The 25,164-nt window shown below is 44.6% G+C and overlaps 1 protein-coding gene across 1 annotated transcript in view; it reads right to left on the bottom strand.

Moving 5' to 3' along the window:
* Positions 1–5,339, bottom strand: part of LOC124804928 (polyamine-transporting ATPase 13A3-like) — a 395,714-nt gene extending 390,375 nt beyond the window's left edge. Inside the window, exon 1 of the mRNA XM_047265303.1 lies at positions 5,051–5,339. Coding sequence (XP_047121259.1) covers positions 5,051–5,075 — 25 coding nt within the window. The 5' untranslated portion in view covers positions 5,076–5,339. The remainder of the gene's footprint in view (positions 1–5,050) is intronic.
* Positions 5,340–25,164: the final 19,825 nt, after the last annotated feature.

Raw genomic sequence — 25,164 nt, 5'->3', positions numbered from 1 at the left:
GTGGTGCGAAACCGGTCGCAGATTTAATAAAAAGCATTCATACAGCCAGTGCGGACTTTTCTTTGAAAAAATCGGTGAGATGCTCTGGGGTGGCATTTCATTTCATAGCAGGAACCCTCTTGTCGCCATTCTTGGCACCCTTATGTCACAGCCGTACGTCGTCGGATTCTACGCGCCTTCTCTTAAATCAATCATTAAGTTTTTCTGAAATTGTAATCATCTGTTTGTCTGTACGTGTACATCACTCCTACAGATTTCTGTCCCATTTGGATAATTCCTTCGTGGTGCATCATTTCTTTATTTTATTTATTTTTTGTTCTCCATCAATTTATCCATGCTAATGATACTTGAGCTGCGTGGCTGTGGACTGAATTATTTGAAGAAATGCAGCAACCAGATACTTTTTGTATAGTGTTATGAAGACCGGTTTCGGGCTTTGACCCACATACAGTTGTCATAATACGTTTATGTCTTAGTCAGTATAAAGCTTTCATCAACTGCATTTTCAATACTGGAGCTGTCTTCTGTTTTGTAATTTGTGGCTCCATATTCCGCCTTTATAGGCTACATATAAGACAAACAGTTTTAGGTTGACTGATGCAGCGCAGTATTCGCTGTGTCGTCCAATGGCTCTGAGCACTATGGGACTTAACATCTGAGGTCATTAGTCCCCGAGAACTTAGAACTACTTAAACCTAACTAACCTAAGGACATCACACACATCCATGCCCGCCGCGCGGGATTAGCCGAGCGGTCTGGGCGCTGCAGTCATGGACTGTGTGGTTGGTCCCGCGGAGGTTCGAGTCCTCCCTCGGGCTTGCGTGTGTGTTTTTGTCCTTAGGATAATTTAGGTTAAGTAGTGTGTAAGCTTAGGGACTGATGACCTTAGCAGTTAAGTCTCATAAGATTTGACACACATTTTAACATTCATGCCTGAGGCAGGATTCGAACCTGCGACCGTACCTGTCGCGCGGTTCCAGACTGAAGCGCCTAGAACCGCACGGCCACACCGGCCGGCGCTATGTCGTCAACTAATGTGGTTTTTTGTGTTGAAAGTTAATCTGAAGCCAAGTAACGGTTTTGTCATGCATAAATAAATTGAGTTTTAGCATTCAGTACGCAGTGGTTCAAATGGCTCTGAGCACCATGGGACTTAACATCCATGGTCATCAGTCCCCTAGAACTTAGAACTACTTAAACCTAACTAACCTAAGAACAGCACACAACACCCAGTCATCACGAGGCAGAGAAAATCCCTGACCCCGCCGGGAATCGAATCCGGGAACCCTGGCGTGGGAAGCGAGAACGCTACCACAGTACGCAGTGGATGAAACCGTTATTCTGATGATACGTGTATTGCGCTCGTCAGGATAGTGACAGTCCGAAATGTGTCTTGGCATAAAGTAAAGGAATGCAAAAAGTATGTGTTGGCTGTCAAGTTCAAAATAGCTCTGGGCACTATGGGACTTAACATCTGTGGTCATCAGTCCCCTAGAACGTAGAACTACTTAAACCTAACTAACCTAAGGACATCACACAACACCCAGCCATCACGAGGCAGAGAAAATCCCTGACCCCGCCGGGAATCGAACCCGGGAAACCGGGCGTGGGAAGCGAGAACGCTACCGCACGACCACGAGATGCGGGCGGCTGTCAAGTAAAACAAATAATATTAATTTTATTAGTTTTAGTCTTAGACTATATTTAAAGCGGCGATCGCAGTAAGCAGGAAATTCTACCACTGGCGATTCGTTACCGACTGACTGAGGATAAAACTTGCATTCTCTGGATGACAAATGGTAGAAGAATAGGTATGAAATATTCAAACATGGAGTTGGTAATGAAATTTCGTACATTAATGTATACTCATGGTAGCCTAAAACTTTAATTCCCACATTTCAGAATTAAAAAATACGATAGTGATGGTAACATTTTGCCGTAATGCGTTTAAATAAAACCCCTAACATCGAAGTGGAACTACGAAATACGCTCTGAAACAACGTACTGTAATAGTATTCTAACCTGCATCTCTCCTTCTGAGGGTAGAGCCCCTGAGAGATATTAGCAGGTGGGAATTGCGATGCACTCTGTCATTCGTTCCTGATGACATTATTCGGTTGACATTGCCCACGCAGGACAAGGTTCGGTGCTCGAGCTTTGGTCCGGCACACAGTTTTGATCGCTTATGAAGTCACAGCGGTATACGCTCTGACGCACAGAGAAACATCAGTTCTAATACAGTATGATATTGTTTTCTGGTGATGTGGACCAAGACAAAACAGTTTATAGCTGCCAGTATATACCCTTACAAACCACTATCAACAACGAAATGTGGAAGACAAGAAAATGTGCAGTAATGTATGAAGATAAGTGACAGTCTCCATGCTACAATCCGTATAAAATAATGAACAATGTTCATGTATAAAAAATAACTGGAATGTTTTAACATTAAAACAACACGTCTTATTGCAAAATTTAATGTGTAAATCATGTAATGAGACAGCTTTTGTATTAATATTTGATAGAACAGAATTCTACCAAAATTTTGGTTTCAACTTCCGTCAGGATAGCTAATGTCAGAGATACTGGCATCTCGTAAAATCTCATGTAGCGGGATCGGATTTTACATAACAAGAACCTGAAACCTATGTAATTTGTCTTTTCGGTAACGTCATTTGTGCACCGCAAAACTGAAATGTATATTTACCAGAGACGCGCATTGTACTCAAAAACGTCTCAGTAGCCTAAAATTATCACATAACTTCTGCAAGGCAAATAGTTGATGAGGAACAGAATGTTTAAAATAATTAGACAGACAGCTAAGGCTAGCAGCTCTATGAAATAAGTTACAACAGGTAAGTATAATACAATTTCAGGCTTTCCTGAATCGAGAGCGACAGACTTCACGCGTAAACGTAAGTCGAAATTTTTTATTGTAAACCTGTGGCATAAGAAACTAAAGAAATTATTCACATGCAGCTAAGGACCAGACGGAAGTGCTAATCGTGCGTTCGAAAGCAGCTACTTGTTCCACTGTCAGAGGAATTATGTTCTGAAATGCAGTATACAGTCACTAAATTCCTGTCTAACAATGACGATTTCAGGATCCAAACGGTTAACGATTCTGCTATTTTTTTGTTAAACGCAAAAGAGAACATGTTATTAATAAGGAATAGTTATTGCCTTCAGTTCAATAAAACTGTTTTTAAACGCCATCATTGCCTACTGAGGTAATTAAACTTGGCGTTTCGCTTATGACTGTCAAACATTATTTTATTTCTTACTTACTGCAAATACAATTTTGAGTTCGTAAAGATGTACAAGTGCATAAATACAACAGGTATCCCAGACATCGGGCTCTGTTTTTCCCGTGCGCATATTTACATTTGATCTCTCTGAGTGAATATAAGTAATACTCTAAACTGTAATCGCAATAAGTAAGAATTAAAATATAACTGGACAAGCACAAGGGAAACGACTATGCTAAGTAGTTACGTGAAGGCTGTGCACTCATCCAACACCAGACTCAAAAAGTTTGTTTGCACAGATTAACCTGAAAGAATGAAACTTGCGTGGATAAGCATCAGACTTCCTGACAAGTTAAAGCTGATTGCCTGACCTCAACAAGAACATGAAATTCTTGGAGGCATAGTCGGTATACATATTTTTTTGTTTCATATGCGTTTCGCTTCTTTTTATTTATAAACCATCTTCAGTGGTCTGTGATAGATATTTCTTTACGAATTTTATAATTGCTTTATGTAATGATTCCAGATAAATTGCTTTGTTGCAGTTTTGGTTGTTCTCTTGTTGTTAAGTAAGAAACAACATTTTGGACTACAAAATTCATGATGTTAAAATCCTATTTGGTGATACTGCTGACACTGTATTATGTATGTAAAACAAAAACTTATTACGGGCCTCTGAAGGTGCTTCATAAATAAAAAGAAGCGAAATGCATGTAGCACAAAACAAACAACTTTCACTTAGTTGCATAGACGGACCACATTTCTAAGAATATAGAGTCAACAAAGGACAGACAGAAAACTTCAATAATTATTTTCATAAAAATCAATTTTTAATATACCACGTTTTAAAATCGCACTAAAGAGTATAAAATAATTTATCGTAGCCCCATACAGATTTCTAAGAGCATACAGATTATTCTGATTATCTGGGTTTTGAATTTTTAATAGCAGTGGAAATACTTGTCAGATTTAAAACGAAAAACGTCTGGATCATATAGTAGATAATAGTAATGAGTGAACTATTCAAGCATCAGTTGTGTGTTCCATGCACTCCACGTTTGTCGTTTTAAATCTTAGAAGCCTTTTTATGGCTTTTACAATAAACAACCACAAATTTTCAGGACTACCTGTATGGAGATAGGAATCTGTGTAGGGCTAGAAGTAATTATTTTATACTGTTAGTCCGATTTAAAAACGTGCTGTGCTAAAAATAGATATTTTATTTAAATAATTATTTTCTGCTTTTTGATCTTCCGTAAGTGAAATTTTTCAGTCGAATTGAACACATTTTCATGGGATTAAAGCAGAGTCAGACGGTAAATTTCAGGTTTATGTCAGTTCATGTTAACCTGAGACAACCAGCATAGTGCTTCGTCCTGCGTATGTCTTTCGAAAAGACCGTGAAGGTAAAAATATGAGAGGCCCGTGCTCACACGGAGGCTTCCATCGATCGCTCTCCCGCCAACCTCTCGCTACTGGAAGAGGAAAAGGGGGAAATGGCAGTGGTACAAAAAGTACCCTCCGCCATACATCAGGCAAGAAAGCGAGTTCATATTGTATCACCATCCAGTTCTGAGCTAGGCTGAAAGTTCGACGTCAGCAGCCCATTGGAAAATTAGTTTAAAATCAGTTGCAAAATTTGTGCTGAACAAACAGAGACACAAGAAAGCGGTCTGGAGCAAGAAAATAATGAGAACCCGAAAGTTTGCAAGGTTTCGGGTTCGAGCAGCGAAATGACCGAAGGGCTTAATTCATAAGCTGGTTAAAAATCGAAAGATTGGTTCTGAAGGAGTATAACTCACTCAGCTGCCGAACGTTGTCATTCATTCCCGAACGTCGTCTGTCGTCGGTGCGCTCGGTGTCAAGTGATCGCCCAAGAGATCAGGAGATATCGATTCTTTTTCCCGAAGAGGTAGCGTGTGTCACCGAAACATAACGCCCGCGGCGGCACCTCGGGAGCAGGTAGGCGCGGCGAGGTTTGGCGTGCGCTCGCTAATCGGGACAGCGTCTGTTGTGGGTGGCGGCGGTGGCGGCAGCGGCAGCGGCAGGTGCGTTCGCGCAGGTCGGGGCGTGCAGTCGCGGAGTCGGCGGCTGCGGCTGTCGAACTGACCACGGAGAACCGGCCCGCGGACCGCCGACCGAGCACAGAGCGCCCCCCACTCCACCCGCCTGCGGAACCGGGAAACTGCACGGCCCCGCACCGCCTAGCCCTCCTCAAGGACAAGCCGCGCAGCTGCCGCCCTCCGCTGGTCGCGGATGCACCGCGCCGCACCTTGTGCAATTTCCTCTACCTACAATGGGGTAACCCGACCAGTACCACCATTTGGCTTCTTGGCAGCGTAAATACTCGTCTGAAAGTGTGAGGACTATGTCTTTTTAGAGATCCGATCGGTAGCGAAATTAAAAAGTGAAAACCCGACATAGCTTTGTACACTTGTGTTCCGCAGTGTCTGTAGTATGTCCGTCGATCACGTCACATCGCAATATACAAGGTGATCAAAAAGTCAGTATAAATTCGAAAACTTAATAAACCACGGAATAATGTAGATAGAGAGGTAAAAATTGACACACATGCTTGAAATGACGTGGGGTTTTATTAGAACAAACAAAACAAAGTTCACAAAATGTCCGACAGATGGCGCTGGACTGCAAAACGTCAGTAACTGTTACCGTGACGGGTGAGAGGTACGCCGATATGTTACAGAATCGCATCATCCCCAGCCTGGCTGATAAACACCTGCTGGAACGTACGATGTTTATGCAGGATGGCACTCCACCCCATATTGCTAGACGCGTGAAAGATCTCTTGCGCGCGTCGTTTGGTGATGATCGTGTGCTGAGCCGCCAGTTTCGTCATGCTTGGCCTCCCAGGTCCCCAGACCTCAGTCCGTGCGATTATTGGCTTTGGGGTTACCTGAAGTCGCAAGTGTATCGTGATCGACCGTCATCTCTAGGGATGCTGAAAGGCAACATCCGACGCCAATGCCTCACCATAACTCCGGACATGCTTTACAGTGCTGTTCACAACATTATTCCTCGACTATAGCTATTGTTGAGGAACGATGGCGGATATATTGAGCATTTCCTTTCAAGAACGTCATCTTTGCTTTGTCTTACTTTGTAAGGTTAATTATTGCTTTTCTAATCAGATGAAGCGCCATCTGTCGGACATTTTTGAACTTCTGTATTTTTTTGGTTCCAATAAAACCCCATGTCATTCCAAGCATGTGTGTCAATTTGTACCTCTATCTACATTATTCAGTGATTTATTCAGTTTCTGGCGGGCCAACCATAGCGCCATCTGGTTTCCCCCTTCAGGTTAGACAAGTTTCGTCTTTGTAGTTTTTTCGTTTGACGCTTATTTCGTGAGATATTTGGCCCAGTCACGATCAGTGGACCACCCTCTATATATATATATATATATATATATATATATATATATATATATATATATATATATATAGGGTGGTCCACCGATCGTCAAACGAAAATACAAAGAACGAAACTTGTCTATCTTGAAGGGGGAAACCAGATGGCTCTATGGTTGGCCAGCTAGACAGCGCTGCCATAGGTCAAACGGATATCAACGGCATTTTTTAAATAGGAACCTCCATTTTTATTACATATTCGTGTAGTACTTAAAGAAATATGAATGTTTTAGTTGGACCGCTTTTTCGCTTTGTGATAGATGGCGCTGTAGTAGTCACAAACGTATAAGTGCGTGATATCACGTAACATTCCGGCAGTGCGGACGGTATTTGGTTCGTGATACATTACCCTTATTAAAATGGACCGTTTACCAATTGCGGAAAAGGTCGATATCGTGTTGATGTATGGCTATTGAGATCAAAAATTCAAAAGGCTCTGAGCACTATGGGACTCAACATCTGTGGTCATCAGTGCCATAGAACTTAGAGCTACTTAAACCTAACTAACCTAAGGACATCACACACATCCATGCCCGAGGCAGGATTCGAACCTGCGACCGCAGCGGTCGCGCGGTTCCGGACTGTAGCGCCTAGATACGGTCGGCCACACCGGCCGGCTCGGTAGCGAAATTAAAAAGTGAAAACCCGACATAGCTTTGTGCAGATGTGTTGCGCAACGTCTGTAGTACGTCCGTCGATCGCGTCACATCGCAATATACCGGGTGATCAAAAAGTCTGTAGAAATTTGAAAACTTAATAAACCACGGAATAACGTAGATAGAGAGGTAAAAATTGACACACATACTTGGAATGACATGGGGTTTTATCAGAACAAAGAAAAACAAAGTTCACAAAATGTCCGACAGATGGCGCTGGACTGCAAAACGTCAGTAACTGCTACCGTGACGGGTGAGAGGTACGCCGATATGTTACAGACTCGCATCATCCCCAGCCTGGCTGATAAACACCTGTTGAAACGTACGGTGTTTATGCAGGATGGCGCTCCACCCCATATTGCTAGACGCGTGAAAGATCTCTTGCGCGCGTCGTTTGGTGATGATCGTGTGCTGAGCCGCCAGTTTCGTCATGCTTGGCCTCCCAGGTCCCCAGACCTCAGTCCGTGCGATTATTGGCTTTGGGGTTACCTAAAATCGCAAGTGTATCGTGATCGACCGACATTTCTAGGGATGCTGAAAGGCAACATCCGACGCCAATGCCTCACCATAACTCCGGACATGCTTTACAGTGCTGTTCACAACATTATTCCTCGATTATGGTTATTGTTGAGGAATGATGGTGGACATATTTAGCATTTCCTGTAAAGAACACCATCTTTGCTTTGTCCTACTTTGTTAGGCTAATTATTGCTACTCTAATCAGATGAAGCGCCATCTGTCGGACATTTTTCAACTTTTGTATTTTTTTGGTTCTAATAAAACCCCATGTCATTCCAAGTATGTGTGTCAATTTGTACCTCTCTATCTACATTATTCCGTGATTTATTCAGTTTTCAGTTTTCAAATTTATACCGACTTTTTGAGCACCTGATATATATATATATATAAAACCGAAATAAGTGGTACAACTAAAACATTCGTATTTCTTTACGTACTGCACGAATATGTAATAAATAATGGGGATTCCTATTTTTAAAAAAACCGCAGTTGATATCCATTTGACCTATGGCGGAGGCCGGCCAGGGTGCGCGAGCGGTTCTAGGGGCTACAGTCTGGAATCACGCGACCACTACGGTCGCGCCGGCCGAAGTGATCGTGCGTTTAAAGACGCTGCAGTCTGGAGCCGCAAGACCGCTACGGTCGCAGGTTCGAATCCTGCCTCGGGCATGGATGTTTGTGATGTCCTTAGGTTAGTTAGGTTTAACTAGTTCTAAATTCTAGGCGACTAATGACCTCAGCAGTTGAGTCCCATAGTGCTCAGAGCCATTTGAACCATTTGAACTACGGTCGCAGGTTCGAATCCTGCCTCGGGCATGGATGTCTGTGATGTCCTTAGGTCAGTTAGGTTTAAGTAGTTCTGAGTTATAGGGGACTGATGACTTCAGAAGTTAAGTCCCATAGTGCTCAGAGCCATTTGAACCATTTGAACCTATGGCAGCGGTATCTAGTGGGCGGGGGGGGGGGGGGGGGCAACCATAGCGCCATGTGGTTTCCCCCTTCAATCTAGACGCGTTCCGTTCTTTGTAGTTTTTTCGTTTGATGCTTATTTCGTGAGATATTTGGCCCGATCACTATCAATGGACCACCCTGTATATATTACTTTTTGTACAATAAAAAATAAAAATGCCTCGCAATGTTCAGGATGTATCAATATGTACGAATCAATTTGCTGTGTGAATGTAAAATAACACGTTCTACAGCATTCATGTATCGTTCAAAATGATCCATGGAACCGAAACTAACCAACAACATTGTATACAGATTGCATTATGGCTCTGAGTCTGGCAAAAGGTTTCCTTACGACCAGCGTCAAAATCTAGTAGTTTCGTTATGGGCGCCAGAGGAAAACATTTCAGACACACCGTCGCTCGAAATCAACACGTAAAGGTCTCAAGAAGTAGCATAAATGGCGATGATGAAGCCACACGTTCCCTTGGGGCGTTGATTCCCACACATTTCTCAGTCACAAACAACATCTACATCTACATCTACATTTATACTCCGCAAGCCACCCAAAGGTGTGTGGCGGAGGGCATTTTACGTGCCACTGTCATTACCTCCCTTTCCTGTTCCAGTCGCGTATGGTTCGCGGGAAGAACGACTGTCTGAAAGCCTCCGTGCGCGCTCTAATCTCTCTAATTTTACATTCGTGATCTCCTCGGGAGGTATAAGTAGGGGGAAGCAATATATTCGATACCTCATCCAGAAACGCACCCTCTCGAAACCTGGCGAGCAAGCTACACCGCGATGCAGAGCGCCTCTCTTGCAGAGTCTGCTACTTGAGTTTATTAAACATCTCCGTAACGCTATCACGGTTACCAAATAACCCTGTGACGAAACGCGCCGCTCTTCTTTGGATCTTCTCTATCTCCTCCGTCAAACCGATCTGGTACGGATCCCACACTGATGAGCAAAAAAAAAATGGTTCAAATGGCTCTGAGCACTATGGGACTTAACATCTATGGTCATCAGTCCCCTAGAACTTAGAACTACTTAAACCTAACTAACCTAAGGACAGCACACAACACCCAGCCATCACGATGCAGAGAAAATCCCTGACTCCGCCGGGAATCGAACCCGGGAACCCGGGCGTGGGAAGCGAGAACGCTACCGCACGACCACGAGATGCGGGCCACTGATGAGCAATACTCAAGTATAGGGCAGTAATCAAATTTTGCTACTGCTGACAGCCCCTGGAAAATTCAACCCTTTTCTAAGGACATCGCAAGGCTGGAGCGACATGGAACGTGATCTCACCCCTTGGGGTGCAGCGTGACTCCGAACGTTGTTTTATATACAGGGTAGAACGACCATGGACCGTTCAAAACGATTCGCCGAAATTCGGACACGATACGATGCGGAATAGTAGTTGATGCTTTTTCACAACTCTTTTTTCGTGCCCTCCATTGGCGTGTGCATGGGCAGACGCGACATTGAAACGCACATGAATGCACATGAATGAAACGACACAGGATCCCTCTAAGAGTCAGCAGTTCGGCAGCGCCATCAATGTGGCGTGCACACCTTTGTTGGGCACTTTCAAAATGTCTCTGTATAGAGACACCCACCCACCAGTCAGTTCCTGCCGGACTGCCAGGCAACTCTTCGACAACCCTCTGTTTGGTATGTGGCCAGCAGGCGCTAGTGTGGAGAGGGTTGACAGTCCCTTTCTTTTAGTAGCACTCACATACACGTCTTCACAACTACGAGGTATCCTGTCATTTCGAGCTTTTCCCCCACAGTTTGCGAGCATCATTGGCCAACTTTAGGTGTTCCTGTATCTCCCTGTTGGATTTGTAGATTACAGAGACATTCCTTTCCGTCATCATTTTTCATGTGCTGTCAGTCACTCCGTAAAATGTAAGCTGTCTCGACCGAAAATGTCACAGTTAACAAAATATTCCAGGTTATTAAGCCGCGGTAGGGTGGATTTTCCATCACAACCCAACGTTCCGTCCTCAGTTGCGAAGGAAATTTTCAATGTAGATCGTAGCTTCTATGAATGTCCGATTCACACCCTAGCTCATTACTGACTACAGCAAAATTCCGTTTACGCGAGCTCCCACGCGTTGGCGCGACGTCACATTTTTGATAGGATTCAGGTACTGGCAGCCGCAAGCCACAAGCGGATACCATGAAAGGCTATACAGAGAGGCCACAGTGATTGTTAAACAGCACAGAAAATTTCAGTAAAAATAATGACGACGTAAAACTGAATGCCATCTGGGTCCCGGTGCTACAGAAGATATGTACGAGTCTTCCACCACGTGATGACAGATAGCAGCAATGGACGATGGTAAACAACAGCAGATCATAGTCATGACGTCACACCGCCTTGTCCGCCCCGATACCTGAGTGGTCAGCGTGACGGATTGCTGTCTTACGAGCCCGGGTTCGATTCCCGTCTGGGTCGGGGATTTTCCCCCCACAGGGACTGGGTGTTGTGCTGTCATCATCATCATTTCATCCCCATCCGGCGCCCCGGTCGCCCAATGTGTCGTCGAATGTAATAAGACCTGCACCAAGGCGGCCGGACCTGCCCCGCAAGGGGCCTCCCGGCCAATGACGCCAAACGCTCATTTCCATTTCCATGCCGCCCTGTGGGAGCACAAGTAAACGGAGTATTGCTGTAGTCAGCAGCGAGCCAGGGTGTGAAACGGACATTCAAAGAAGCTACGAGCCCCCTTGAAAATGTCTTATGCAGTGGGGACAAAATATTAGGTTTTAATGAAAAATCAATGTGACCACGACTTAAGAGCCCAGAATATTTTGTTAACTGTGGTCAGTAACTCCTTCAGGAATGGCAGGAAAGCCTTGGATTTTGCAGACGCGTTTTTCATCACAATGATCTTTTCGTGCCTGACTTAACTATCTTATTATCTCACGGGGAAATACCCATTCTTCAGCAACGCATAGAAGAGATACACTCCTGGAAATGGAAAAAAGAACACATTGACACCGGTGTGTCAGACCCACCATACTTGCTCCGGACACTGCGAGAGGGCTGGACAAGCAATGATCACACGCACGGCACAGCGGACACACCAGGAACCGCGGTGTTGGCCGTCGAATGGCGCTAGCTGCGCAGCATTTGTGCACCGCCGCCGTCAGTGTCAGCCAGTTTGCCGTGGCATACGGAGCTCCATCGCAGTCTTTAACACTGGTAGCATGCCGCGACAGCGTGGACGTGAACCGTATGTGCAGTTGACGGACTTTGAGCGAGGGCGTATAGTGGGCATGCGGGAGGCCGGGTGGACGTACCGCCGAATTGCTCAACACGTGGGGCGTGAGGTCTCCACAGTACATCGATGTTGTCGCCAGTGGTCGGCGGAAGGTGCACGTGCCCGTCGACCTGGGACCGGACCGCAGCGACGCACGGATGCACGCCAAGACCGTAGGATCCTACGCAGTGCCGTAGGGGACCGCACCGCCACTTCCCAGCAAATTAGGGACACTGTTGCTCCTGGGGTATCGGCGAGGACCATTCGCAACGGTCTCCATGAATCTGGGCTACGGTCCCGCACACCGTTAGGCCGTGTTCCGCTCACGCCCCAACATCGTGCAGCCCGCCTCCAGTGGTGTCGCGACAGGCGTGAATGGAGGGACGAATGGAGTGTCGTCTTCAGCGATGAGAGTCGCTTCTGCCTTGGTGCCAATGATGGTCGTATGCGTGTTTGGCGCCGTGCAGGTGAGCGCCACAATCAGGACTGCATACGACCGAGGCACACAGGGCCAACACCCGGCATCATGGTGTGGGGAGCGATCTCCTACACTGGCCGTACACCACTGGTGATCGTCGAGGGGACACTGAATAGTGCACGGTACATCCAAACCGTCATCGAACCCATCGTTCTACCATTCCTAGACCGGCAAGGGAACTTGCTGTTCCAACAGGACAATGCACGTCCGCATGTATCCCGTGCCACCCAACGTGCTCTAGAAGGTGTAAGTCAACTACCCTGGCCAGCAAGATCTCCGGATCTGTCCCCCATTGAGCATGTTTGGGACTGGATGAAGCGTCGTCTCACGCGGTCTGCACGTCCAGCACGAACGCTGGTCCAACTGAGGCGCCAGGTGGAAATGGCATGGCAAGCCGTTCCACAGGACTACATCCAGCATCTCTACGATCGTCTCCATGGGAGAATAGCAGCCTGCATTGCTGCGAAAGGTGGATATACACTGTACTAGTGCCGACATTGTGCATGCTCTGATGCCTGTGTCTATGTGCCTGTGGTTCTGTCAGTGTGATCATGTGATGTATCTGACCCCAGGAATGTGTCAATAAAGTTTCCCCTTCCTGGGACAATGAATTCACGGTGTTCTTATTTCAATTTCCAGGAGTGTATTTCTGTTCTGTGTCCAGCAGCTCCAGTTCACAGTTGTTTTTCGTTCTATCCGCAAACGTTTTTATACCACCTCGCTTTTTTATTTTTGGTTGGTGGTCTGAATCCCAGTATAGTTAACGGTCCATGTGCGTTGGCTTTCCTTACACGATGTGGCTCAAGTTACCATCTTCTTTCTTGAAAACTAACACAAAAAATATAGTCTCCCGTCTACCGAAGATACATTTTGAAACGTCCTCTCAGAAAAATTTATGAATGACTGTGCTGATAAACCTCTTACATTATTTGATTTTCAAACAGCTGACCAAAACTGAACGTACTCAGACATTACTCTCTTTACTTATTCTGATCAACACTAAACTGACACACAATATTTTTAGCGCAACGTAATCTGACTTTCAACAATCCCTACAAAAGAATGGCCCTGACTAACGATAACCTATAACTTTCATGAATTGCATACCTCACAAAAACCTTAGTTACTCGAACTGCTACAATACAGCGAGCGCCAATACTGCCATCTAAATAAAAGATTCTAACTACCGAAGGCACTAACTACTGATAGGCATAGTCAGCAAATAAAAGATTTTGTATGAGAACAAACAATGTATTTACCTTAATATTATTCAAAAGTCATAATATATGTTCACATCATAATATATGTTCACATCCAACTGCCCAACACTACAATAGCGACTATTCCAACAATGCCAACCAGCCACAGACAGCACACAGCACAGCCAGTGATTTTCATACAGAGCTCTAGGTGACGTTATTAACATAAAAACCTAAACAGCCTACTTACAATTTCACTAAGGAGGAGAAGCATCTGAGGCCAAATGGGAACCAGAGGCTGAAGAAGACGTGCACTCGTCTTCTAACACATGTGGTAACAATAGCGGAAGGTAGCAAATGCCAAGGGACAATTGTAATCGAGTTTTCAAAACATGTGGCGTCACATTTTTGTATGGGAAGAGGAAAAAACAGAACTTTATTTCCGTCAGTAGCAAGCTCGGGTGTACATTGTACCTGCGCAAAAATTACAACCGCTTTTGAAAATCTCCTTCAAAAAATGGTTCAAATGGCTCTGAGCACTATGGGACTTAACATTTGTGGTCATCAGTCCCCTAGAACTTAGAACTACTTAAACCTAACTAACCTAAGGACATCACACACATCCATGCCCGAGGCAAGATTCGAACCTGCGACCGTAGCAGTCGCGCGGTTCCGGACTGAGCGCCTAGAACCGCGAGACCACCGCGGCCGGCGAAAATCTCTTTCACAGACAGGGATGAAATATTGAGTTTCTACTAGGAATTCATCCGACCACCACGTAATAGCTCAGAATATTTTAATAAGTGTGACTTTACGGCTTTGAAGGCTAACATTTTTTTTTTTAAATTCTGAAATTTCTAATATTGTCGACCAGTGCACTAACACATGAGGGCTGTTTTTTGTGTGTGTGTGGGGGGGGGGGGGAGGGTAGAGGAGGGGGCGGGAGTCCTATCGATCGCTAAATTGACACAAGAATGAAACTCAAAAACTCCTTCCAGCTGCTTCCCTACATAGTCACCGCTCTGACTTTGATGTTTTTCGTAGTATGGTACCAACTTTCCAAAACCCTCGTCACAGAAGGCAGCCATCGTGGTTTCCACCAATTCTCCATGCTGGCGCTGGTCTGTACCAAAAAGCTGCGCTCGTAGACAGGATTCATATGAGCAAAGGCTTACCTGGTGAATGATCGAACATTTTCCATCGAAAACGATGCAGGAGCATCCTTGTTAGAGCTGCAGTCTGTGGTTGAAGATTGTCATGGAGAATGGCAATGCCTGATGATAACATTCCTCTGCGATTGTTCTAAGTTGCCCTTCATATACCATTTTCTCGAATCTTCTGATCGAATGGCTGAACAAGATCAGCTGTTGACCCAATCATTTCTCTTCCTGAACGCTTGCATCACGAACATCTGTGCGCCCTGCTTCAGAGTTCCTCACAGTTGCTGTACTTTGCTGTCACGCATGACTGTCATGTTATGTGGGCTGCATAGCTGTAACTAAAATTTTAGTTCACTGACCCCGTATTATACAATGTCTCACAGATGCAAAGTAAACTTTGAAAACAAATTCAGAAAGTTGCTCCTTGATAACTCCTTACATTCAGTAGAAGAGTTTATACACTACTGGCCATTAAAATTGCTGCACCACGAAGATGACTTGCTACAGATTCGAAATTTAACTGACAGGAAGAAGATGCTGTGATATGCAAATGAGTAGCTTTTCAGAGCATTCACACAAGGTTGGCGCCGGCAGCGACATCTACAACGTGCTGACATGAGGAAACTTTCCAACCGATTTCTCATACACAAGCAGCAGTTGACCGGCGTTGCCTGGTGAAACGTTGTTGTGATGCCTCGTCTAAGGAGGAGAAATGCGTACCATCACGTTTCCGACTTTGATTAAGGTCGGATTGTAGTCTATCACGATTGCGGTTTATCGTATCGCGACATTGCTGCTCGCGTTGGTCGAGATCCAATGACTGTTAACAGAATAGACGGCCGCAGTGGCCGTGCGGTTCTAGGCGCTACAGTCTGGAACCGCGAGACCGCCACGGTCGCAGGTTCGAATCCTGCCTCGGACATGGATGTGTGTGATGTCCTTAGGTTAGTTAAGTTTAAGTAGTTCTAAGTTCTAGGGGAGTTATGACCTCAGAAGTTGAGTCCCATAGTGCTCACAGCCATTTGTTAACAGAATATGTAATGGGTGGGTTCAGGTGGGTAATACGGAACGCCGTGCTGGATCCAACGGCCTCGAATCGTTAGCAGTCGAGATGACAGGCATCATATCCGAATGGCTGTTACGGATAGTGCAGCCACGTCTCGATCCCTGAGTCAACAGGTGGGGACGTTTGCAAGACAACAACCATCTGCACGAACAGTTCGACGATGTTTGCAGCAGCATGGACTATCAGCTCGGAGACCATGGCTGCAGTTACCCTTGACGCTGCATCACGGACAGGAGCGCCTGCGATGGTGTACTCAACGACGAGTCTGTGTGCACGAATGGCAAAACGTCATTTTTTTCGGATGAATCCAGGTTCTGTTTACAGCATCATGATAGTCGCATCCGTGTTTGCCGACATCGCGGTGAACGCACATTGGAAGAGTGTATTCGTCATCGCCATACTGGCGTATCGCACGGCGTGATGGTATGGGGTGCCATTGGTTACACGTCTCGGTCACCTCTTGTTTGCATTCACGGCACTTTGAACAGTGGACGTTACATTTCAGATGTGTTACGGCCCGTGGCTCTGCCATTCATTCGATCCCTGCGAAACCCCACATTTCAGCAGGATAATGCACGACGGCATGTTGCAGGTCCTGTATGGGCCTTTCTGCATACAGAAAATGCTCGACTGCTGCCCTGGCCAGCACATTCTCCAGATCTCTCACAATTGAAAACGTCTGGTCAATGGTGGCCGAGCAACTGGCTCGTCACAATACGCCACTCACTACTCTTGATGAACTGTGGTATCGTGTTGAAGCTGCATGGGCAGCTGTACCTGTACACGCCAACCAAGCTCTGTTTGACTCAACGCCCAGGCGTGTTAAGGCCGTTATTACGGCCATCGGTGGTTGTTAAATTGCGTGAAAATGTAATTACATGTCAGTTCTAGTATAATATATCTGTCCAATGAACACCCGTTTATTATTTGCTTTTCTTCTTGGTGTAGCAATTTTAATGGCCAGTAGTGTATATTGTAGTGTTTAGTAGTTGTTAGGAATTACTAATTCGCACACACACACACACACACACACACACACACACACACACACACACACGCAGATATATATATATATATATATATATATATATATATATATATATATATATATATATATATGGATATGGAATGTAAGGAGTCGTCAAGGAGAAACTTTCTCAGTTTGTTTTGAAAGTTTACTTTGTTGTATGTGAGACATTGTATATCACAGGGTAATTGATCAGAAATTTTAGTTACAGCTTTGTGTACCCCCTTTTGTGCTGAAGACAATTTTAATGTGGAGAAATGACTGCCATTTTTCCTTCTGGTATTGTAATTATGTACATGATTGTTCCTTTTGAACTGCAGTGGATTATTTATGACAAACTTCACAAGGAAACAGATATATCCTGAAGCAGCAGTTAGTGCTGAACTCCTGAAACAGATATGTACAGGATGGTTGTGGGTGAGCACCACATGTAATTTTTAGAGCAAGTTTTTGAGCAACAAAGACTTAAAGATTAGTTACCCCAGAACTTTATTCCTCAATAAATTATGGAGCGACAGTATGCATAATACGTCAACTTACTGATTTGTCTCTCCATGTGGCTGAACTAAGTTATTTTAAGAGTTCCAAAATATACTTTTCCATTTTAAATTGTCATCGATATGGACACCTAAAATTTTTTAATTATTTCCTCACCAAATTTACCCTTATCATTGGTGTAGTACAACTAAATGTGCAGACCTAAATATATTGTTTCTTTTTAAAATGGTGAGAATGTGCTGGCACAAGCTGGCGCCAGCACGTAAGTTGGCAATGAGGCTGCAAGAAGAACGATAGTAGGCACCAGAGTAAGCGAGCCTATCAGGAGAGGGGCCAAAGATAAACATGCAAGAAACGCTCCGCCAGTGTCCTCTTCATCGCCAGTATTTAGATGGCCGCCACGGACCGGAGAGCCAGTCCATCATCCAGTGATTCAGCGGGTCAAGTCATCAGCCGCAGCCGAGTGGGAGTCACAGTCACAGTTAGCTAAGCCTCTAGCTCAGAGTCAGTCAGTACATAACGACCAGAGTAGTATACATAGCAGGCCTTCTACTTCACCAACAGTGAGGCTAATGTGGACTATTTCAGAAGAGCTATCTTAAGTTAAATAACTTATTGTTCTTATGAATAAAGAACCCTGTTAATACGAGTACATGTGCGCAGTTTGTGTTATAGAGAAGAATACTGGCCACCAGACAACGTCCTTTTCTTGCTTTCCATGGTACAACTCTACAGGGACAACGAGAAGACACAAAAGAGCCAATCGCAGAAAACCGGTCAATGATACTTTTAAGAACTTTGTTTACCATTTCTTCTGTTTCTGTGTGCATGCTTGGATTGATTACAATACTAGAGTCATCTGCAAAAAGAACTAGTGCTGTTTGTCATGTGTTAGATGGAGATCGTTTACATATATGAGGTACAATAATGGACCTAAAATTGAGCCTTAGGGAATCCCGTACGTGATATCCTCCTCGTCAGAATTGTATCCCAGTACTATATCGGTTTATTTACTAAGTAAAACTTTCTGCGTTCTTTTGGTTAGATATGACATAAACCAATGGTTGGCTATGCCATCAATACCATAAAACTTCAATTTATCTGGGAGAAATCTTTCATTCACACAGTCAAGTACTTTACATAGAAAATATAATGCTTGTAAAATCTGGTGAGTGAACATGTAGATGGCATTCTCAGTAGAGCAACTCTTCTGAAACCGAAATTGTGATTTACTGAGGGTGTTATTGTTGTTAAGGTGAGATAGTATTCTATCATACATCACTTTCTCGAAAATTTTGGAAAATGATGTCGGCAGTGAAACAGGTCGATATTTATTGACATGTATCTTATCTTTCTTAAAGAGGGTTTTAACAAAGGTATATTACAGTCTCTCTGGAAAAATGCCTTGAGTTAATGATTCATTATATACTTCAAATAAGATTCGATTTATTACATGGAAACAAATATTTAGTGCTATACTGGACACAAAAACGAGATTAGCTTTTATTTTTGAGGGAATATTTAATTTTCTTAATTTCAGAAGGAAAAGTTGATCACACATTCATATGATTGAATTTTTGTGAGAGTTACTTCTTCACCATACTGCTGCCATTTTTCACTTTAATTTTTGTCCTTACGCTTTCTACTGTATTTAAGAACTGATTATTAAGTACATTTGTTACCTGTGACACATCATTTTAGCCTATCCATTCAGTACATTAGTATTGTCACCCTGTACTTTGGCTGGTTTTCCTGTCTCTCGTTTCAATACGTTCCGTATTGTCTTAAGTCTGTTGTCGGTATTACTGATTTCTGACATTATGTGCAAGTCCCTTGATATTTAATAACTTTTCTTTGCAATTTTAAGTAGATTTTGTAGTACATATCCTTTACAAGATACTTCAATCCCTCTAGTGATCAATGAATTTTTACAGAGTTATTTAATGTCCTGTGCAGAAAGCTATTTTTAACTAATGCTATGAATTTATCATGGAATAGCTTAAATTATAAATTTCATCCCAGGTCATGCCTTGTGAACTATTATTAAAATCATTTGTCCTGGAGTCACTAATTATTTTAAATGATTTGCGCTGAGGAGTACCTGTACTGCAAGACACTAAGTTATTTATCCTAATTAATTGTGCATAATGGTCAGAGAAAGCATTTGTGGTTAAGTTAAAAGTTACTTTGTTGGTCTGAACTTCACCAGGGAAAACGTTACCAATCAGGGTCCTGCTGTCACTCGTGTTGGTGACTGAGAACAAAATGCAGGATCTAAATAAGGTTTCCAGGCCATTTTTCCAATCAGAATTCTTTAGAAAATCTACACTGAAGTCACCACAGACTATTGACTGTTTGGTGCGCTCTGACAGATTGCACTCTGCCGACCGCGGTGGTCTAGCGGTTCTAGGCGCGCAGTCTGGAACCACGCGACTGCTACGGTCGCAGGTTCGAATCCTGCCTCGGGCATGGATGTGTGTGATGTCCTTAGGTTAGTTAGGTTTAAGTAGTTCTAAGTTCTAGGGGTCTGATGACCACAGATGTTAAGTCCCATAGTGCTCAGAGCCATTTGATTGCACTCTAAGGACTCCAGATTCCTCGTAGCATTTTAAAATTTACCAGTGGGGACCTATGTACAGTTATAATTGAAAGTGACTATTTCCCTGTATTAATTCACAAGCACACATTTCTGTGTTCAAAATAGCTCTGAGCACTATGGGACTTAACATCTTAGGTCATCAGTCCCCTAGAACTTAGAACTACTTAAACCTAACTAACCTAAGGACATCACACAACACCCAGCCATCACGAGGCAGAGAAAATCCTTGACCCCGCCGGGAATCGAACCCGGGAACCCGGGCGTGGGAAGCGAGAACGCTACCGCACGACCACGAGATGCGGGCACACATTTCTGTGTGCTGACCACTACAAAATATACTTGTCTCAGTGTTTTTGAACTTGTGTTCTGTCTCAATATACACAACAATTCCTCCTTTTTCCATATTAGTTCTGCATGGGTAAGCTACTAGAGTGCACTATTCTATTTGTAACTTACAAACACACCTACGACTCGTCCTATAATATTGCTCAAATGCCGGACTCATACTTCAGTAGGACCAACGGCGGTTATTATGCATAGAAATAAGAGCAGCGCGAATGGACACACGTTTGTTTCCCCCATGGGAGAGCGTCACGAAGATGCCGAAAAATCTGTTCGGGGCGAGGCTTAAAGATAGACGCCAACTCTCCTACCTAGTGCCTGGCAGAGGGTTCAATGAACCACCTTCATGCTGTCAGACTGAAGCGCCTAGAACCACTCGGCCACATCGGACGGCCAATAAAGCGAGATCGATTACACATAGTCGTTGTCTTCGGGAATTTCGTTGATTCCAGCAGGGGAGGTTTTCCGGCTACAGTAAAGTCTCCAATATATTCCATTTACAATTTCCTTTCTTAGTTTTATCAGGAGTCCGCACCATTACCACAATCATCGAGAAAAACGCACATTATCAATATCATGTCATTAACATAATTAGTATTTCATGGTGTAAAATTTTTTACGTTCCTTTTTTGTTTCTAAATCATATAGCTGAAGAGTGGCATCTTGTTCGGTGCTGGGCCTTCCCATATGAGAGAAATAAATAATGAAATTAACATATACTGCGTTGAATTCTTCCTAGTATCATTTATACCTATAAAACTAGAGCGTGGCTCATCCGCTCCTCTGCCGAGGTGTGACTTCAAAACTGTTCGAGTCGCCTCAAATTCTTGAACGCTACACACTCTACCATACACTGGCTGATAAAAATATTCGGACACTCTCACGTAATGCTACACCAACACCAGGCAGGTCTAGTGTACTACAAGATGGAGACCGTCGTGCACTGCCGAGGGTGGATGTACACAGTCGCAGGAAAAAAAAAAAAAAAAAAACTGGAAATTTGTGGTAAGGTCTTATGAGACAAACTGCTGAGGTCATCGGTCCCTAAGCTTACACATTACTTAATCTAATTTAAACTAACTTATTCTAAGGACAACACACGCACCCATGGCTGAGGGAGGACTCGAACTTCCGACGGGGGCAGCCGCGCGGACCGTGTCAAGGCGCTTAAGACCACGCGGCTACCCCGCTCGGATAACCGCAGGAAGTCAGCTGAAGAAATCACTTGTGATTTCCAAAGTGCTGTCAGCAGTCCAGCTACCATAACGACTGTTGACGGAGTTAAAAAGAATGGGGCAGACTGGCACAGCAGATTTTTCTGTGGTCAGTGCTAAGTGACGCTTGTGGTGGCTGATTGGAAGCGAGTGTTTTGGAGTGATGAATCACGCTGTGCTCTGTGGCAATCCAATGGAAAAGTTTGGTTTTGGAGAATGCCTGGAGAAGTTTACTTATCGCGTGTGGTGCCGACAAGGAAGTACGGAAGAGATGGTGTTGCTGTATGGGGGTGTTTTTCGTTGTTAGGTTGTAGTTCCTTATTGTGCTACACATGGAAGGAAAGGAACGCATTTTACAGCATTGTGTACTGTGCAGAGTAGAGGAACAGTTAGGAGACGATGACTGTTGTATCAGGATGACAATGCACCCTGTCATAAAGCAGCGTCAGGCAATAGTTTGTGGAGCCGGCCGCGGTGGTCTAGCGGTTCTAGGCGCTCAGTCCGGAACCGCGCGACTGCTACGGTCGCAGGTTCGAATCCTGCCTCGGGCATGAATGTGATGTCCTTAGGTTAGTTAGGTTTAAGTAGTTCTAAGTTCTAGGGGACTGATGACCTCAGATGTTAAGTCCCATAGTGCTCAGAGCCATTTTTGAATAGTTTGTGGACAATAACATTCCCTCAACAGACGGACTGCATAGAGTCATGACCTGAACCGAATGGCGCACATTTCGGATGAGTTACAACTTTTTTTTGTGGTTTTAGGGTGCACAACTACAGTGGTAATTAGCACCCAGACTAAATTATGAATGCACAGCGAGGCACAATGTTAAAACAGCAACTAAAAGGGACAACACTATAAAAGGCACATTAACAGGCAAGGGATTAAAAGAAAATAGCATAATCAAATGTCCTTAGACAGGTTTGTCAAGTGGATAAAACGAAGAACGCGAGCAGCTGCTCCTGGGTCATCCGCTAAAATTTCATCCAGAGTACATGGCAGGCCAAGACCAATGCGCAGTGTATTAAAATTCGGACAGGACGTTAAAATGTGGCGTACCGTCAGCAATTGCCCACATGGGCAGAACGGCGCCGGCGCCGGCGCAGCCGTCAGCAGATGGTGGTGGCTGAACCGGCAGTGTCCAATCAGTAACCAGGCCAAAACGACCTCCTTCCGCCGAGAAGGGCGTGAAGAGGTCGTCGAGTTACAACGTTGACGTCCCTCCAGACATCTGCGTCCAACAGCACTGTCTTCTCTGGTTTCGCCTCTTGAGGAAGAATGATGTGCCATTTCCCTTCAGACATTCAGTCGCCGCACTGACAGTGTCCCCAACAGCGTTAAAGTCGTTATAATGGCAAAGGCTGGACGCAGCTTATATTAAGACCAACTAAGAGGTGTCCAGATACTTTCGATCGCGCCCCCTGTGACATTCGAACCTATCACTACATTACCAAATTTCTCCATCTATAAACTAAAGAATAGTTCACATTTTCCACAGATGTGATATCAACGACACTGTCGTGACACTTCGCGGCAGTACGTGAAGTCTTCCGGATCCTGGCGATTCTGTTTCACAGCCACGCAAACAACAGTGACTTGGGCAGGTTGAGAAGAGTTGAACTGTTCCAAGATGTCATCCAGTGACTAGTCCACGTTCGAAGTCGATTGGCTCTCTTGACCGGACCATTATGCTGTTACTGCTTCTCTACTGACAACAGAATACACCCTTTATACGAAGGTCCGTCTCTCGTGACATCCAGTGGTTTATTCCGCATTACATAGGGGCGTCCAGATACTTTTGATGAGGTAGTATATGTCTGGTATCCCAGTGTGATGTTCTTTAACGTGACTGCGAAGGTTTGGTAGCTGTTCTACTGTTCACGACGCACAAGCCAGTAGCACGTCTGGTTGTGAGCACGCCCAACACGCTCTACTTTTTAACCGTATAATTCAATACGCAGTTCAGATCTTCTAAATCAACATCAAAATACACTACTGGCCATTAAAACTGGTGCACCAGGAAGAAATGCAGATGATAAACGGGTATTCATTGGACAAATATATTATACTGGAACTGACATGTGATTACATTTTCACGTAATTTGGGTGCATAGATCCTCAGAAATCAGTACCCAGAACAACCACCTCTGGCCGTAATAACGGCCTTAATACGCCTGGGCATTGATTCAAACAGAGCTTGGACGGCGTGTACAGGTACAGTTTCCCACGCAGCTTGAACACGATACCACAGTTCATCGAGAGTAGTGACTGGCGTATTGTGACGAGCCAGTTGCTTGGCCGCCATTGACCAGACGTTTTCAATTGGTGAGAGGTCTGTAGAATGTGCTGGCCAGGGCAGCAGTCGAACACTTTCTGTATCCAGAAAGGCCCGCACAGGACCTGCAACATGCGGTCGGGCATTATCCTGCTGAAATGTAGGGTTTCGCAGGGATCGAATGACGGGTAGAGCGACGTGTCCTAACACATCTGAAATGTAGTGTCAACTGTTCAGAATGCAGTCAATGCGAACAAGAGATGACCGAGACGTGTAACAAATGGCACGCCATTCCATCACGCCGGGTGGTACGCCAGTATGGCGATGACGAATACACGCTTCCAATGTGCGTTCACGGTAATGTCGCCAAACACGGATGCGACCATCATGATGCTGTAAACATAACCTGGATTCATCCGAAAAAATGACATTTTGCCATTCGTGCACCCAGGTTCGTCGTTGAGTACACCATCGCAGGCGCTCCTGTCTGTGATGCAGCGTCAAAGGTAACTGCAGCCATGGTCTCCGAGCTGATAGTCCATGCTGCTGCAAACGTCGTCGAACTGTTCGTGGAAATGGTTGTTGTCTTGCAAACGTCCCCATCTATTGACTTAGGGATCGAGACGTAGCTGCACAATCCGTTACAGCCATGCGGATAAGATGCCTGTCATCTCGACTGCTAGTGATACGAGGCCGTTGGACCCAGCACGGCGTTCCGTATTACCCTCCTGAACCCACCGATTCCATATTCTGCTAACAGTCATTGGATCTCGACCAACGCGAGCAGCAATGTCGCGATACGATAAACCGCCATCGCGATTGGCTACAATCCGATCTTTCTCAAAGTTGGAAACGTGATGGTACGCATTTCTCCTCCTTACACGAGGCATCAGAACAACGTTTCACCAGGCAACGCCGGTCAACTGCTGTTTGTGTATGAGAAATTGGCTGAATCTTTCCTCATGTCAGCACGTTGTAGGTTTCGCCACCGGCAGTAACCTTCTGTGTATGCCCTGAAAAGCTAATCATTTGCATATCACAGTATCTTCTTCCTGTCGGTTAAATTTCACGTCTGTAGCACGTCACCTTCGTGGTGTAGTAATTTTAGTGGCCAGTAGTGTACATTTACATATTTAGCAGGCAGTATTGTTTTCGACTAAGCCGGGCTAGCTCATTCGGTAAGAGAATTGTCTGCGGGTAGTAAAGTTCCAGGTTCGAGTCCTTGTCAGGTACC

This window comes from Schistocerca piceifrons, chromosome 7 (assembly GCF_021461385.2).
Source record: "Schistocerca piceifrons isolate TAMUIC-IGC-003096 chromosome 7, iqSchPice1.1, whole genome shotgun sequence".
NCBI classification, from domain to species: domain Eukaryota; kingdom Metazoa; phylum Arthropoda; class Insecta; order Orthoptera; family Acrididae; genus Schistocerca; species Schistocerca piceifrons.
The sequence above is the reverse complement of the archived record's forward strand: the minus strand, read 5'-3'. Positions and strand labels throughout refer to the sequence as shown.